We start from the raw sequence: 15,003 nt of genomic DNA on the forward strand, positions 1-15,003 counted from the left end.
TGGGATGGTGTGTATTGGAAATGAGGACCTTAATTCTTTTCTTACAGGTCTCCTCGGAGTTGTTTAACATGGGCGGATATTTTGTTTCATGATTGATTGTCTGTATTCGACACTTATAGAGTGTGCCATTCTCGATGGGAGCTATTTGGAGGGACCCCGATGCTGGATAGGCGATTTTTGTGTGTTTTCCTGTAGTATTGGAATGTCTTGGGATGTCATTATTCTGAGGTTGCTGTGTTCAAGCCTGCCCGGTTGTTTGTGCCTTGTATAAGTTGCCCTCCGTTTTCACGTCTGCACTTTCATTGGCACTTGTGATATTATCGTCTGTTAATATCCGTATAAGTTAGCCGTTTTGTGGCTCGGTCCCGCGTTGTTGGCCAACAGCTTCGGTCTGGAAAAGTCGGGGAGCAGTCGGTGTCCGAATTTGTACTAGCGCCATCGCAAACGTCTCCCAATCCCCAGATCTTGTCGGTCGCCCCATACAGCTTAGTCGAGGCTGAGCCTCAAGTTATTGGGCGACTTCGGTCAGTTAATAGCACGTCACCCCCGCTCCCGTAGTTCACATCTCCTTCCACTCCTGTTGTAAAGTTCCAACCGAACTGATATCCTCGACATTGACGCCTTTCAACCGTGAAGTACCCTGCTTTGCTGTCGCCTGTCGTCCTAAGAAGATGAGCTGAATCGATCGTTTCTCGCTTTCCGACAGCCCCACGCGACGTCTTCGAGCCAATCTCGAACGAATTTGTCTCGAAGCGAACAGCGGGAAGCAGCCCATCCCTAGACCTGCTACGCCGATTTACCCACCGGGCTAGGATTGAGAGGAAGATCTAGCGGGCTGTCTTGAACGGACTCTGCCAGCCGGGCGGAACGCGATTGATTTCCCCCGCAGCGATGGCCTCAGTCGCATCCGTGGGGACATCCCCGCGGTCCGGTTACGAGTCGCACCAGGCTGAGTCGCCCAACGATCCGGACGAGAACCTCTGGTACATGATAAATGGCGTGCCAGGTAGCTCAGCCTCGAGTGCCACCGGCTTCTCCTTCAGTCCGGCGAGCGGAAGTCTGAGCTCGTGGGCAATGGTAGGGGGCCATGCACGCCAGATTCAGCCTTCACCGCCAGGGGCTCTTTCACCCCTGAACCTGGATTTCGACCAGCCCACCTCACATCCAGCTTCAATATATGGGGAGACAACTGGCTCAGCCTTTGGCGTTATACCCGCCCCAGTTGATGGGCAGTTCATGAGCCATAATTTTGGCCATGATGGACAGCAGTTCCTTGCGCCCGGCGAGACATTTTTCACCGACCACGCATTCGAGAGCAGCATTGGTGAGGCACACGTATTCCTCTCTACCACTGCCACCTCAAGAGGACTAATATCTCCCCCCTTAAGACTTATCAGCTTTTATCGACTCGTTCGGTCCTCTCGACCCCATCGAGCAACCTTTCCAGACCGGCGGTGCGCAGGTACCTCCTCACCCTCTTCAGTCCAGCCCTAATGTCCCACCATGGGATCCTACGCATCTCAAAATGCCAACCGGCGATTCTCCCATTTTCACGATGGAAGACCCTGGCTTCATTTCGCCGTCTCCACCACACCATCGGTCGCCATCTGCTAGCTCGCCGGCGAGTGTGAGCCCACGGTCGCCTATTCACACGAAGCTAGAGTCTGGGGTGGCCGGTAACGGAATGAAGTCGACCGGGACATCGTCAACAGCCCCTATCACGATCCGCAGGGTGCGCGGTGGAGCACGCGTCGGGAAGAAGAAATCGATCGCCACGGAGTCTCCGACCAACCGCGGTGGCAGCAGCACTGGCATGAGCCAATTCCTGATTGTGACGCCGGACTCAGTGAACGCCCATAACGGCAAGCCGAACCCGTTCGAGTGTTTCGAAGCGGTGCGGCCGTCGCAGAAGGGTCGCAAGGGCCCGCTGGCCAACGACACTAAGGAGAACGCCCTGCAGGTGCGGAGGGTGGGCGCATGCTTCTCCTGCCACGCGCGCAAGGTCCGGTGCGACAAGGAGCGGCCGTGCCGGAACTGCCAGAAGCTGATGCAGCAGGTGCCACAGGTCATCTGCTGGCAATTCCAAGACTTCCTGCCGGTGCTGTTCCCAACCTTCATCAGGGGTCATTTCAAGAAGGAGGAGATGGCGAGGTTCATCACCGAGAACATCGACTCCTTCACCGTTGACGGCGCGGAGAAGCCGTGCGTGGTGGAGCTGTTTTCGGGCGTTCAATTTACCACCACGTTGCAGCTCAAGGCGAAGTTCTTCACAGCCAAGGCACCCGACGTGCTGCAGCACTGGCATTCGCACGTTAGCCGGAACGGCGTCGATCTGCAGTCGCGAGGAGCGGCGCCCATCGGCCTGGAGATGGAGGGCAATGCCCAGAGAGATGAGCTGCGGAAGAAGGCCAAGGAGTATATCCAGTGCCTCATCCGGGAACCGGCCTATGCGGAACAGGTGACGGATTCCCTTCGGCACACGGACCTGCCGAGGAGGATACTGCGGATCGTGCAGCGATACTCTGCGCGCTGCGACTCCCCCATAGTCAAGAAAGCCCTCTCCATCTACACAATGCACTACGTCATGACGCGCCACCTCTGCCTCACGCAGCAGTCCGTCGCAAGTCTCCAGTCAACCAAGCTTGTCCCGCAGAACGTGCCCTGGGTGACGCTGCGGGTGCTCAACCGCCAGATCAAGTCGGTCATCGACGAGATGCTCATGCGCGAGATGCAGATCCTCTTCGAGAACTTCTCAAAGTCGCTCAAGCCCAAGTCCCGCAAGGAATGGGCGCCTTGCATGGCCGCGTTCCTCGTTCTGTGCCTGTTTATGGAGGCGGTCGAGTCGGCGGCCGACACCTTCGTCGTGTCGCAGAACGAGCTCGACCTGCGCAACCACAACCCGCCCAAGTGGAAGCGGTCGTTCGCGCTCGACGTCAACAGGGAGGTCGAGAACCTGCCCTTCAAGCAGTTCGCGTACCAGTTCCACCAGGTCTACCAGACGCACAGCAAGGACGCCGCCGCGAAGAGCTTCAACCCGCTCCTGGACGACGGCTCGACCGAGCAGGCCGAGCTGGACGCCGCCTCCATGGAGATGGTGCTGATGCTGCGGCAGTTCATTCTCGACCCTTCGCATTGTAAGTGCACGCACCTCTTCCCATCCACCGGATTGATTCGGGGAGGGCTGGAACGCTAATCAGATTATTGTCACAGGGTCGGAACTCGACTACTTGTGTGCGGATCCCATCCTGCCTAACCAGGAGGACCACCCGTATCCGCGCGACACTACGTATAATTACACCGGCCGTCTGGTCGCCAAGTTCTTACTTTCCTTCACGAATGAGAAGTATATATTTGGGCCGTATTGATCGGAACAGCGTTGGCCGGCTTACGGATGGGCAAGACGGATGTGGGAGTTCTGGATCTGAGGCCAGACAAAGGACATGGATTCGAATATACCCTGGATGGACACGAGCATATGAGAGAGACTTGTATATTGGTCAACATAGAGATAGAGATAATTATGAGCTTCACCTGCCTCGCAGGGCTACATGTTATCTACTCGGATGGGAGTCAACGACCCTCGGCACACATCGCAAAATGTCACGTTGGTACGGTATCAAGATGTCTGTCCTGTTTTAGTCCCGCTGGTGCACAGGATTTCAGCGCCAGCGGGGTGGATGGGACCGGCTGTCTAGGCCTTGGGTTTCTTCTTCCACGAACGAATTTAAGTAAGTTGACCCAGAGCGCATGAGGAGAGCACAGGGGTAGGCAAATTGTGGGTTTCATAACAAGAAAAAAGAGAAGGAGAAAAGGAAAAAGACCCTTCGTGACCCTTCGTCTCCGAGCGTAGAAGACAGAGGGATGCGACTCGAGGACAACGAATAAAGGCGAGAGAGATCGAGAACTCCTCCGTGATGTGCCCGGGGATCAGAGGAGAAGGAGGATTATGCCGAATTGGACCAAACTTGACTTTTCTTGAGTGCTCCCATATTGTTGGGCACTGGAGGATGATACTTTGAAGCTGAGCAGGAGAAGTTTTGGAGAGGTTGGATGAGAAGAAATTTCGGCAGGTTATCAAGCCCAGGTGTGGTCCGTGCCAGATTGCACGTGACCTTCGACAGAACGAGGTTAAAAGCCTCCCGAGCTTTTTTCTCTTCCAGTTTCTTCTCTTCTCTTTACACTTAATAAAACGCACGATTAATCAACCGAATTCCAATTCGCCAACTTGTTTTCGGTCATATTTGCGTGCCAGAGTAACTCTGGTCTTCGTTGCCACTATTCTATGTCCAAGGAAGCTCTCACGATGCTCCCTTGCGGCTGGCAAGAGCACCCACATGCCATACCATAGACGGTCTGAAACTTTCAGTTTTTTTAAGCGGCCAAGGACGCCTTTGCATGTCCAGTAGCCTTTGCTGTTTTGATATATGTGTGGTTACTATCGTAGTGAGTCCTTACTTGTAGGGATCATTATCATGTTCACCAATGACACACTATGCTTTTCCACCATCATCGTATTCAAGGGCCGTCGGCATGGGCGTCTGTAGAGCCGTTTGCGCTGTCAAAGGGCGCGCATATTGAGACGTTGACAAGGGACATGCGGCCTCTTGATGAGCCAGGATACTGTTGAAAACGTCCGTCGGTGCTCTGAGCTCCGTTATATATTCTATTTGGAAGATAGGCGTTATTGTCTAACCTCGGAAGTTACGCTACCTCGAAAACGACTGGTACGCGCTGGTGATAGCAAACTGAAGAAGAGTATAGAGAAAGACAAGGGCGAAATAACGCGTGGTCTAGACGTTCGCCGCTCTAAAAGGAGCGTCATCTAAAGGGGTATCCCAGTGACATAAAAAGCAGTATCTCTGAATTTCAACAACGCCAAACACCCTTTACCGACCCGTCCAGAAAAGGATTGTGTATCCACCATGATGCGCCTACCTATTCCTCCTAACTTGATAACCGTACTTGCGGTCAAATGCCCTATCCAACAATTACCACAATTCTCCGCGCACGCCAGCCACCTGGCGCATTCGGCACGGTCTAGACCTCCCAGGAGAACGGTCTCGGAGCCCCCGTCCTGATTTGTGGCAACGGCTTGTTCAAGTCAGGAGCCGACATCGGGCTCACGGGGTTGGGGCTTTGAGCCGACTTCTCCGGCAGCAACCAAGCGGCGTCGTGGTGGCGAACGGTGACCGTGAAGTCGGTGTCACTCGAGCTTTTGCCTGCCTCGGCGGCCAGGGGCTCGGCCGCCTGTGACCCCGTCGACAGTCCGATCAGACGAGGGCCGTAACGGCTGAAGAAAGGCTTTGTCGCGGGGAGGGAGGCGCATATCTAGAAGGGTCAGATGGTCGCTGGAAAATCTGGGCCCCGAGGGCTGGAGGATATGGGGCGAAGTTAAACTCACGATGCCAAGGAATAGTTCGACGGAGCTTGTAAGCGTCACATAGTAGGCCATCCAGGTAGTGTCGTGATCAGGAGTGGATGCACATAGCCACGAGAAGTAGGTCCTAACAGCTCCGGCTATGCTAGCTACGATGCCGCCGGAAAAGAGGAGGCATATTATCAGGCGCTGCCTCTTCGGCAGATGGAGGCCGAGAACTGTCTTGATCGGGAGGAACACGGTCATGAAGTCGGTTATCGTATTAATTATGCTCGCCGCCAGGAGGTGCGATGCTTGGTTGAGACACTTCTGGGGAGTGAGAGAAACCTTCCAGTAGTCCGAGATTGGGCTGGGCTTCTTGTCAGCGTAGCTCAAGCCGCTTCCTCACGAGACTGGGCCCGGGATAGTTGGCGACGTACCTGCATTGAAACAGAGTAATAAAGACGAACAGCAGGCAGTTCAGCCCGACGATACAGGCGAAAAAAACAATAAAGTATCTCATCGTGCTTAATCCAGCCCTCACAACGCGATATATCAGAGCCAGCATGGACAGCTTGGTCAGACTCGTCGCGATATCGAAGAGAATCTGGACAACTAGACTATGAATTTGTCAATTTCTGCGATGATTTCTTGATTTCCGTCAAGTATACATACCTCAGCTGAAGGGAGGCGGTGATAAGTGCCGGTCTTACATCCCAAACGTGGCGGTCCCAGCCAAGGTTGAGCACTCCAATGACACCGATAATAGCAAATGCTATTGCTGGAATCTACTTCAGAGTTAGAAAGAACATCATCCCCGTAGCCACCGGGTCTAGGCCGTACAAATGCCAGCAGAATGAGGACGTCATCCAGACCAGCTCCATTGGAAATAACCTGACGTGTATAGAGGCGAATCCCCATGAGAACCGTTACACATATCATCAAGAAAATGATGATGACGACCATGACTGGGTTGTGAGTCTCGGGGCTGACGTTGTTTGGCGTTGGCCACTTCGCTATCACCTCAAATGGTATGAACATCTTGTTTGCGTAGGTATATCGCTCCGAAGATGGCGGGAAGATAGAAAGCTGCTAAGGTTTTCGGTACTTTCCGTCTCCCTTTATCATGTAAGACCGTCGCGGAGAAGAAGGCCTATCGTGATGGCCTACCGAGCGAGAGCAAGCTGGACGGCCAGGGCTGTAAGGTCGAGATGTGTCCTGTACACAGGATCACTATCACCTCATGGCGAACAGAAGAAGGCATCCCCGCAAGGGGAGGGCTCTTCCATCATTATAAGCCAGGAGAGACCAGGGTGGTAGGACATCGCCACAATGGCAGTGTAGCATCGAACAAGAAACAAAGCCTGCCTCCTCAGAGCAGGGGATCACCTTTCCTGTTGGCATGGGGGCCCTTTTTGGCTTTTGATACGCTGAGCCACCAACCCCATGCGCCCAGAACGAATGACCACCCGGGAACTGAGGCTCTAAGACGTTGAGGCGCAGACTTAGAAGGTGCCGGGGTAGCAATGATCTTCGACTAGGGTCTCGGGAGTTTGTGAACTAACAGTCTTAAAGAAACAAAGGATCATCATAGCGGGAAACAAACCGATCCCCTTCCCCTCTGTCACATTCGCCCACCCGTCCATCAGGAAATACTGTATGTAGGCATGCAGGTGGTAGCTGTGTCATCACCGAGGCTCTTCTGGTTCTGACCCATCGACAGGGCTCTTCTGGTACTGACCTCAAAGTTCACATATTGTATACGGCTTGTTTAACCCAGGGACTGTGGATAGTCACGGCAAGTGTTGGCAGCGCCATGGCCCCCACGGCAGTCGTGCGTTTCAACGTATGAGCGCACGGATGTGTTCCCCAGGATTGCTTGGTAGGAATCCCGGTCGAAAGACCAGAGCCGCTTTCCGGTGAAAGCAGTGCTTCGATGTGATGCGGGGAAACAAGAGCATCCAACTATTTCATTCGTTCCGACTGGACGACTCAGAAGGTGGTATCGAGGAATGCACAACACGCAGGGGGCTATGGTGTAGCCATGGAGCTAGAGCATCATGCTATTCAGTCGATATAGCAGGAGTGATCTTGACCCGTCTAACTGGGCGGTTTCGCCAAACAAACTGACAAACTGGGAAAGGACAACACCCAATGCTTCACCAGGCTGCATCCACATTGGTGGGGTTGAGCTTCTGAAGCTCCGAGGAGACTTTCGAGATCTCCTCGCCTCGAGAAGGTCTGTTTCAGACTTTCAGTACGTACCAGTCGTCAACTTTTGACCCCAGACACAGAGAGAATTACCAACTTCCATATCATCGCCATGATTCCCTACCGTTTTTGACGGATCTACGCAGAGCTGGCGTGGTCCGTTTCAGAGCCGTGACATTGACACTCGTATCCCCAATGAATGAGGCTCGCAAAAGTTGAAACATAATTGACTGGCCACATAGATCCGGCCGCGGGACCCACCTGTAGTACGGGAAGGTTACACAATGTTCCGGACCCGCGAACTTTCACCCCGCCCCGCACAATAATTATTTTGTGGGCTAAGTTTTTACTCCTCCAAATTCAAACCACCATCATTCTCTTACGACGCCTATTCCTCACCATTAGAAGCCCATTTCTATTGGAAGACTGCCATCATGTCTAAGATCACGTAAGAACTCATCCTGGCGTAACTTGGGGACAGATGGAGGCCGAAACAGAGACCCTGCTGCGCCTCCATCCTCCCCAATTCTCTATAGGGCACTGCTGACCGTTAGAACAGAGTCGGTATGCATTTCGACAAACCTGTCGCCCTGGATATTGCTAATATGCTCGTTTCTCCCTACAGCCGGAGTGCGTCAGAACGTCGCCGACGTTCTCGAGTACAGCCTCGAGACCAAGAAGCGCAACTTCCTCGGTACGTTTGCCTGCCCCCCCTGTTCGTTAAACCGATGTGCTAATATTATGCCCAGAGACCGTCGAGCTCCAGATCGGCCTGAAGAACTATGACCCCCAGCGTGACAAGGTACCGACCGGCACTGCGATATCATGACAAATCCGGGTTCTGACAATGGTTCGAACAGCGTTTCTCTGGCACCGTCAAGCTGCCCACCATCCCTCGTCCCAACATGGGCGTCTGCGTACGTAACAAGTCGAAGCGAGGTGTGCGGGGGGAGAGGGTTAACCAGGCCTTTACAGATCCTCGGTGACCAGCACGATATCGACCGTGCCAAGCACGGCGGTGTTGACGCCATGTCGGCCGACGACTTGAAGAAGCTCAACAAGAACAAGAAGCGTCAGTGGGACTACCCCCGCTATTTAGGACAGCCCGCTAACTATCTCACAGTCATCAAGAAGCTTGCCCGCAAGTACGACGCCTTCATTGCCTCCGAGAGTCTGATCAAGCAGATTCCTCGTATCCTGGGTCCTGGATTGTCCAAGGGTGCGTATTGATCTTTCTGGCTGCGGCCAAGTCTAACCCTGGTAAACCGCTGACACCGTCCCTAGCCGGCAAGTTCCCCACGCCTGTCTCTCACGCCGATGACCTCTCTGCCAAGCTCACCGAGGTCAAGTCCACCATCAAGTTCCAGCTGAAGAAGGTTCTGTGCATGGGTGTCGCTGTCGGCAACGTCGGCATGACCCAGGAGGAACTGGTCGCCAACATCATGTTGGCCATCAACTACCTGGTGTCGCTGCTGAAGAAGGGCTGGCAGAACGTGGGATCTCTCACGCTCAAGGCCACCATGTCTCCTCCTAAGCGCCTCTACTAAAGGAGCCATCAACCTGGGATGGACTGGGGTCGGCTCGTTATCACGGCTTTAGGCCAGGTACCATAGCTATCCCGTAGCTGATCAATCCAACGAAGCCTCTCCAATTGCTCGATGCTACATGCAACAATGTAATATGATGATTGCTAGAAGGGACTTGAGGGAGGTACGGGGGGTTCATCTTGCTGCGCGAGCAGTACAATTTCCTGTACGACTACAGATCTGTAGCAGGACTGAGCTCACATGCCTTGAAGGCATACCGCGTAGGAAGAACTCAGGTGCATTGGCTCCACTGCGGCCTCCCAATGGGGCCTCGATTCATTGCGAGCAAAGACTTGGAAGCAGAAACTTCTCGATGCAATTGCAATACCGTAAAAGTCGTCCCGTTGGCAATGTACAGGAAAGATCTCAGGGGCTTCATCAAATGCACAAATCAAGTATCTTCAAGTGCACTACGAGGAGGAGGGATCCGACCTGATGCCAGGCACGCAGAGGACCTCCAATCCAAGCCCCAGAGAATCACTTTATAAAAGCGGGCCGAGGGGGCACACTGTGGACACCCGCAACACAGGTGCAGGACATAACCTCGACCACAGAAACTATAAAAAAAGGCGAAAATTTTTCGCAATGTTGTCGCGACCACCCCACAGTCCCGGACCTGATGGGTATACCGTCGTCCGCGGCATTATGAGTAAGGGAATAGGTGGTCGACGTTTATATCGGTGGCCGGGAACGGAAGGATACCCATAGAGCAATTTTCTTGTGAAAAAAAGCGAGTTAACCCTCAGCAAGCCACATTTCGTGGAGCCGCCATTTTAAACAAGAAGCCGAAGACCAATCCCCAAACTCTTCACTTGACGGTGTAGAGAGAGGGAATTGGCCGCCGACCGCCTGCTGAGGAAAGAAAAAAGAGAAGAGAAGGAAGAGGGAGAGGATGGATTTCGAGATTTTTATGGCAGAGCGGACGGCCACGCTAGGCCCATTAGGGCTAGTGGCTTACCCTGCCCAATGTGCACGGTCCATCTCAAGTGTACGTACCTCTGTTAATAGACGGACGAAACCGGCCAGAGGTCTGGATAGAATTCTGTTTAGGAACCTCTTCATCACCCTACATGGCAGCAAACATACGTGTGCTGAGGCAGGGCTAGCTCAATATGTGGAATTTACTTCATTTCTCCAACTCTATGTATGGGGCAAACCAGGGGTAAAATACTCTCTATACTGGCAGACTGGCTAGGTGGCCACCTCTAGACTACGCCGTTCAACGAACCTGCGATGTAAGCAAGTCCGGGGGGGGGGAGGGGTGGAAGCCACGACGAGATAAACGACGAAACCGCTTTTATAAGCACCTCCCTTTCTTTTCTGAATGAACCAACCAAACTCCTCGAAATATTCACACACGCCAGGGAATAAATAAACCCCTTAGGGATACTTGGTTGCTCGCCTGTTGTTGCGAACCTTCACCCCCTTCCAGTCAGTCCGTGACATCCCCGGAACGCCTAGAATCCCCCTTCAACCGGCCCAGAGACCAAAACGCACCACACCTACCCGTTAGGCCTTCTTCATCTTCCAAATGGTTATGGGGGCTTCGTATAAAAACCCGAAGTGAGATGAGTGGCGACGGATGCAAATCAAATGCCCGAAAATCCGTTGAGGCCGCCAGAACGCGGCAGCAAAACAAAGACCAGGGACTTCAGCGACCAAGCCCTAGAAAACATATTACCTGCCCTGGCGGGCCGGCGGCTTCTTGGACCTGGTCGTGACCGGCGCGGCTGCCGCCTCGGCTGTCGCCTCTTTCCTTTTGTTGGACGGCTTGCGCGATCTCGTCGTCGGCGGCGGCTGCTCGCTGTGCAGGTGGCCCAGCTCCTCCAGGGCCGTAGTGTTCTGCCACTTCAGGCAGCGGTACGACGGCGGTTCCGGCGTCATCGCGGTGGACCGGCCACGAGTACTCATGCGCTTGGTAGTCTCTTCCTTCTTCTCCTCCGCCGGGGGGTTGAGGTATCTCTTCCGGTTCTCCATGTTCTTCACCATCTTCTCCCTGTAATTCACAATCTCCTTACGCAGCTTGAGTTCGTTGAAACCCCGAGGGTCAAGCCAGTCAATCAGGCCGTCTAGGTCTTCCGGTTCCGAGATGTAGCCCCACTGCAGTGCGTTGAAGACGTGGGTCGGACCCTCCTCACGGGCCTTGCGTTCCGGCACCGTCATGTCGAACTTGGCCTTGTACTCGTCTTGGTACTCGGGGATCATGTCGATATATCCCTCGCGCTCCATCTCGTCCGGTCCCTGAACCCAAATGCAACCATTTGCGTAATCTGCCTCGGCTGTTGAGCTGTCAGGCAGACCGCCGTATGGCATACCGTTGCGCTCAAACCAATAGTAGCGATTCCAAAAACGGTCCTTGCCCAGCACGCGTGTTCGTGGGCAGTCGGCTTCCCGGAGGTCGTTGTCGATGACAGCGATCTCGTCCTCGCATTTCTTGATCTCCTCTTCCTTCTTCTGTATGTCCTTGAGCACCTTGATGAATTGCTTTGACTGTTTTGGCACCTTGGCAGCCGCCTCGGCCTTTTCTTTCTTCTCCTGTTGCTTCTCCAGCTTGCGCTTCCGTTCGGCGGCACGGTCTTGGCCACGTCGAAGGGATCGGCCCGTGTGAACATCGTCGTCAGTGTCCGCCACTTCGTCCGACGCAGGCAGGTCGTCAACGTCGGACATTTTGACGTCGCCGTTGAGCTTAGCAGCTTCCTGTGGAGGACTGGGAGGGAGATTCTCGGGCAAGAGTATCTTGCGCTGGTCATTCAATGCTCTCAAGTCCTCGAGTCTGAGACAGGTTAGTTGTTAGCCCATGGATCGTCGCACACGAACGAAGTCAAAAAAAAAAAAAAAAAAAACCAAAAAAAAAAAAAACCAGAGGCCACTTACGCTTGCTTTCTCGTTCTCTGCCACTCAATCTTCTCCTTCCTGTATGATGTCATCTGCTCACTGCAGTCCTCCATATATCCACGGATGGATTTGGTCTCTGCAGTTAGCATGCAGATAATCTGTAGGGCTTGCACGCGGTAGTTGACATCAAGGCTGGCGTAGTGCTGACGCACTGTCTCCTGAACCGGCTCGACATCCCGTGGAACCAGCTGCTCCAGGAGCTCGTCGCAGCTGGCCTTGTGTCGCTCGTTCTTGGACAGTTGGTGCAATAGCCCGACCATGATCATTTCCCAACCACCATCTTGGAAGTCTCGCTGTCTGAGATGCTCGATCCAGTCATAGCCGGCAAGGAGATCTTCGGCGCGATGCTTCGGGGTCTCCTCGACATCCTGTAACTCCTTCTCAGCAGCTGCGGCTTCCGCTGCTAACCTTTCGGCCTCCTGCTTCGCAAGGCTACTTCTCGTCGCTCGACCCGAGGGTTGAGGTTGCGGGTCAGGGGATGTGGCTGTGCTCGTATCCGCCTCCTCGTCATCCTCATCCTCATCCTCGTCCTCATCTTCGTCAAGTTCCGGCAGCTGGATTTGCACCTTTCCGCCTTCTGACTCGGAGCTCACCAAAATCTTGAGCACGGCGCAGTGGATCTCGTCGAAAAGTTGACACGGCACGTCCTCCGAGGCAACTAGCATGGCCTCCACAAAATCGTCAAACGTGAACGAGTCTAGCGTGAAAATCTCGCAGTAGACATTCAAGGTGTCCCAGGTCTCCAACAAGGGCCCGACAGACTTCATCAAGACCTTGTCGCCGAGCGGGGCCTTGTCTTCGATCGCCACTGGTGGGTCCCTACACATGTACTTCAACTTCGGTCGGACACGGCCACGCGGTTCCAGCTGGAGATCCTCGATAGGGTATTTCGGTGGTGGCGGAGGCGGGGGCGGTTCTTGTTGCGCATAGATCGGAGAGACGTTCTGGTCGCGCAGGGAGATGGGGAACTGGAACGGGTTTCCGGGTAAGGGAAGATGGACAAACTGGCCAGGTTCCGGGTTGGCAAATCCGCCTTGCCTGCCCTTGGGTCCAGCGCCGGGCCCTTGATGTTGTTGGTTCAGGTGCTTCTGGGACTTATGGCTCTTCGGAGCCGGCTTCAGCTCGGGCAGTCGTACGGGCCCAGACCCATTCAAGGAACTAGACAGGCCATTGGCGTCTCCCTGTGACAACCGTTTCTGCACCTGTAGTTGCTTCCTCTCTAGCAGTTTGTTGTTGTATAGCAAATGCGGAGGGATCCGGGTATCGATGTTGTGTTGTAAAGCAACGTCATGCTTGACCAGCCACGGCGCACCATTCCAAGCCTCCCTTGTCACTGTCTTTTTGATGAAGGACCGCAGGACCAGTTTCGTGAACGCTTTCCTATCGCGGAGGATGTGTGAGTCGTCAACAACAGCCTCCTTTTCGGCCTGCCCGTCCACGCTGACAAAATACCGCGAGTATGGTGGAGTTAGGGTGCCATCAGGGAGGACCTTGCTGCCGAATCTCGTCTTGTCTCGAACCACGCCGTGCTGCCGTTCGCGCCCGTCAACCTCGACTATGACGGCCTCCCCAGGATAGTAGTCGTTCTTGAATTCCTCGTATATTTGGTCGACCAGGGCATCGATGCGGGAGACAGTTTGAAACTGCACCTTTCGAAGGATTGGACCCTTCAGGGGCTCGGGGAAAGCCTGTTCAACTTCGGCGGCGCCAGCAAGCTTGCATCCCTGTCAGTGTGGCCATCGAGCGTGGAAAGGGGGGGGGATGGACATACTTCGCTTTGAAGGGCTTCGAAGAAAGTGAGGCCAGAATGGCCACTTATTTGGCAGATGAATCGGCGCTGCGATGTGTGTGAGCAAGCGAGATGACGCGTGCGCTCGACTTCGATGGCTGACTTACTTGCTTATAAAAGTCGAGTCTATTGGCCAGTTAGTCAAGTCAGGAAGGTCAGGGAGAGGCGGTGCAACAAACCTATAGAGATACTCGTCGTACGTGGTGAAGATCTCCCCCGTCTGGGGGATGTGCCAAACCTGGATAGGCCTGTCAGTTTCAATTCGTGGTTGGTTTGTGTATTGGCGAGGGGCTTCACGGACCTCCGCATCGTCATTTGCAATTTCCGGTACTGTTAGAAACTGCACCGGCTTTCGTTTGAATAGAACCTAAAGGTGGTGTGTGAGCGTCAGAGGGAGCTTGGAGAAGGTCGGGGGAGCCATATACCATCCTGGCGGCGCGTCGTCCTCCCACACATGTGGGTGGGCCGAAAACTTTCTGCAAGGCTGGTCAGCCTTGCCACTAACAGAATGATAAGACCAGTTGAATTAATGAGATAGAGTGGTGTGCAGGGAGCGATTGATGGGTGTTGTGGTCTGTCCCAGAGGCTGTTGTGGTCGGAGTCGCGATCGGTTGGAGTTGGGTGGAGCGTCGAGCAGGGTTGGTGGGCATAGGTATGGGTTGGAGGACTTACATGCAAGGCTGCTGAACGCGTTCCAGGCCAGATCGTGTACCCGTGTCTAAATTGATTTCAGGTGTGGATATCCCCTGGCTGTTGATGCCAGGTGGACCGAAGGTGGTGGGCTGGAGGTCTGGCAGTGAGGCAAAAACGCGAAAGCCAGGAGTGAGGGAGAGGGTGAGGATGGAGGAGGAAAAAGTTCAACAAGGGGAGGGACGGCAAATGGAAACGCAGGTAATGGACTAGGTCCATGGGTTGGCGGACCCGCCGGACAGGGACGGGATCGCTCCGAGAAAGGCACCCCAACTTCTCCAGCTTCGTCTCTGCTCTGCACGAAACCCTCACAAGCATAACTCAGCAACGTTCTTGTACTCATTCTGCTCCTCTCAAAGAGGGCTTTCATCTGCTGGTTGAACCAGATTAATTGGACCTGTTTTCAAATATTTACGACCGTGAAAAGGCTTTGTACAAATTGATTTGCCAAGGTAGGGCTCTCCCCGCCTATTTCT

The 15,003-nt window shown here is 54.1% G+C and overlaps 4 protein-coding genes across 4 annotated transcripts; 2 read left to right on the forward strand and 2 right to left on the reverse strand.

Moving 5' to 3' along the window:
* The first annotated feature begins 504 nt into the window (after positions 1–504).
* QBC33DRAFT_535080 (uncharacterized protein) lies at positions 505–3,702 on the forward strand. Its single transcript, XM_060427588.1, has 3 exons — positions 505–1,324; positions 1,389–3,134; positions 3,211–3,702. Exons 1-3 carry the CDS (start codon positions 892–894, stop codon positions 3,363–3,365), a joined length of 2,334 nt encoding a protein of 777 aa, XP_060284685.1. The 5' UTR covers positions 505–891; the 3' UTR covers positions 3,366–3,702.
* Positions 3,703–5,037: 1,335 nt separating this feature from the next.
* On the reverse strand, positions 5,038–6,397 carry QBC33DRAFT_557930 (uncharacterized protein; the record flags this gene model as incomplete). Its single annotated transcript, XM_060429846.1, has 5 exons — positions 5,038–5,328; positions 5,402–5,726; positions 5,797–5,976; positions 6,032–6,144; positions 6,200–6,397. 5 exons carry the CDS (start codon positions 6,395–6,397, stop codon positions 5,038–5,040), a joined length of 1,107 nt encoding a protein of 368 aa, XP_060284686.1.
* A 1,527-nt stretch (positions 6,398–7,924) lies between these two features.
* On the forward strand, positions 7,925–9,528 carry QBC33DRAFT_535091 (ribosomal protein L1-like protein). The gene is made up of 8 exons (XM_060427589.1): positions 7,925–8,015; positions 8,127–8,131; positions 8,193–8,261; positions 8,317–8,369; positions 8,428–8,484; positions 8,543–8,639; positions 8,691–8,786; positions 8,852–9,528. Exons 1-8 carry the CDS (start codon positions 8,002–8,004, stop codon positions 9,112–9,114), a joined length of 654 nt encoding a protein of 217 aa, XP_060284687.1. The 5' UTR covers positions 7,925–8,001; the 3' UTR covers positions 9,115–9,528.
* Positions 9,529–10,589: 1,061 nt separating this feature from the next.
* Positions 10,590–14,473, reverse strand: QBC33DRAFT_379368 (uncharacterized protein). Its single transcript, XM_060424052.1, has 7 exons — positions 14,263–14,473; positions 14,139–14,204; positions 14,017–14,075; positions 13,945–13,963; positions 13,820–13,885; positions 12,028–13,763; positions 10,590–11,926 (listed from the first exon to the last, which is right to left on the reverse strand). The coding sequence occupies exons 1-7, from the start codon at positions 14,263–14,265 to the stop codon at positions 10,831–10,833; spliced, it is 3,045 nt and encodes a 1,014-aa protein (XP_060284688.1). The 5' UTR covers positions 14,266–14,473; the 3' UTR covers positions 10,590–10,830.
* Between the last annotated feature and the right edge of the window lie 530 nt (positions 14,474–15,003).

This window comes from Phialemonium atrogriseum (assembly GCF_030411735.1).
Source record: "Phialemonium atrogriseum strain 8032-3 unplaced genomic scaffold QBC33scaffold_9, whole genome shotgun sequence".
Taxonomy (NCBI): Eukaryota; Fungi; Ascomycota; class Sordariomycetes; order Cephalothecales; family Cephalothecaceae; genus Phialemonium; species Phialemonium atrogriseum.

Bases quoted from the DNA above. Each gene is read 5' to 3' on its own strand.
- QBC33DRAFT_535080 (XM_060427588.1), top strand. From the start codon at position 892: ATGGCCTCAGTCGCATCCGTGGGGACATCCCCGCGGTCCGGTTACGAG. The intron at 1,325-1,388 runs GTGAGGCACACG...TCCCCCCTTAAG, and splicing joins CGCATTCGAGAGCAGCATTG to ACTTATCAGCTTTTATCGAC. The intron at 3,135-3,210 runs GTAAGTGCACGC...TTATTGTCACAG, and splicing joins CATTCTCGACCCTTCGCATT to GGTCGGAACTCGACTACTTG.
- QBC33DRAFT_379368 (XM_060424052.1), bottom strand. The intron at 14,076-14,138 runs GTCCGTGAAGCC...AGGCCTATCCAG, and splicing joins TTGCAAATGACGATGCGGAG to GTTTGGCACATCCCCCAGAC. The intron at 13,764-13,819 runs GTATGTCCATCC...CAGGGATGCAAG, and splicing joins TCGAAGCCCTTCAAAGCGAA to CTTGCTGGCGCCGCCGAAGT.
- QBC33DRAFT_535091 (XM_060427589.1), top strand. The intron at 8,370-8,427 runs GTACCGACCGGC...TGGTTCGAACAG, and splicing joins ATGACCCCCAGCGTGACAAG to CGTTTCTCTGGCACCGTCAA. The intron at 8,787-8,851 runs GTGCGTATTGAT...CACCGTCCCTAG, and splicing joins GGGTCCTGGATTGTCCAAGG to CCGGCAAGTTCCCCACGCCT.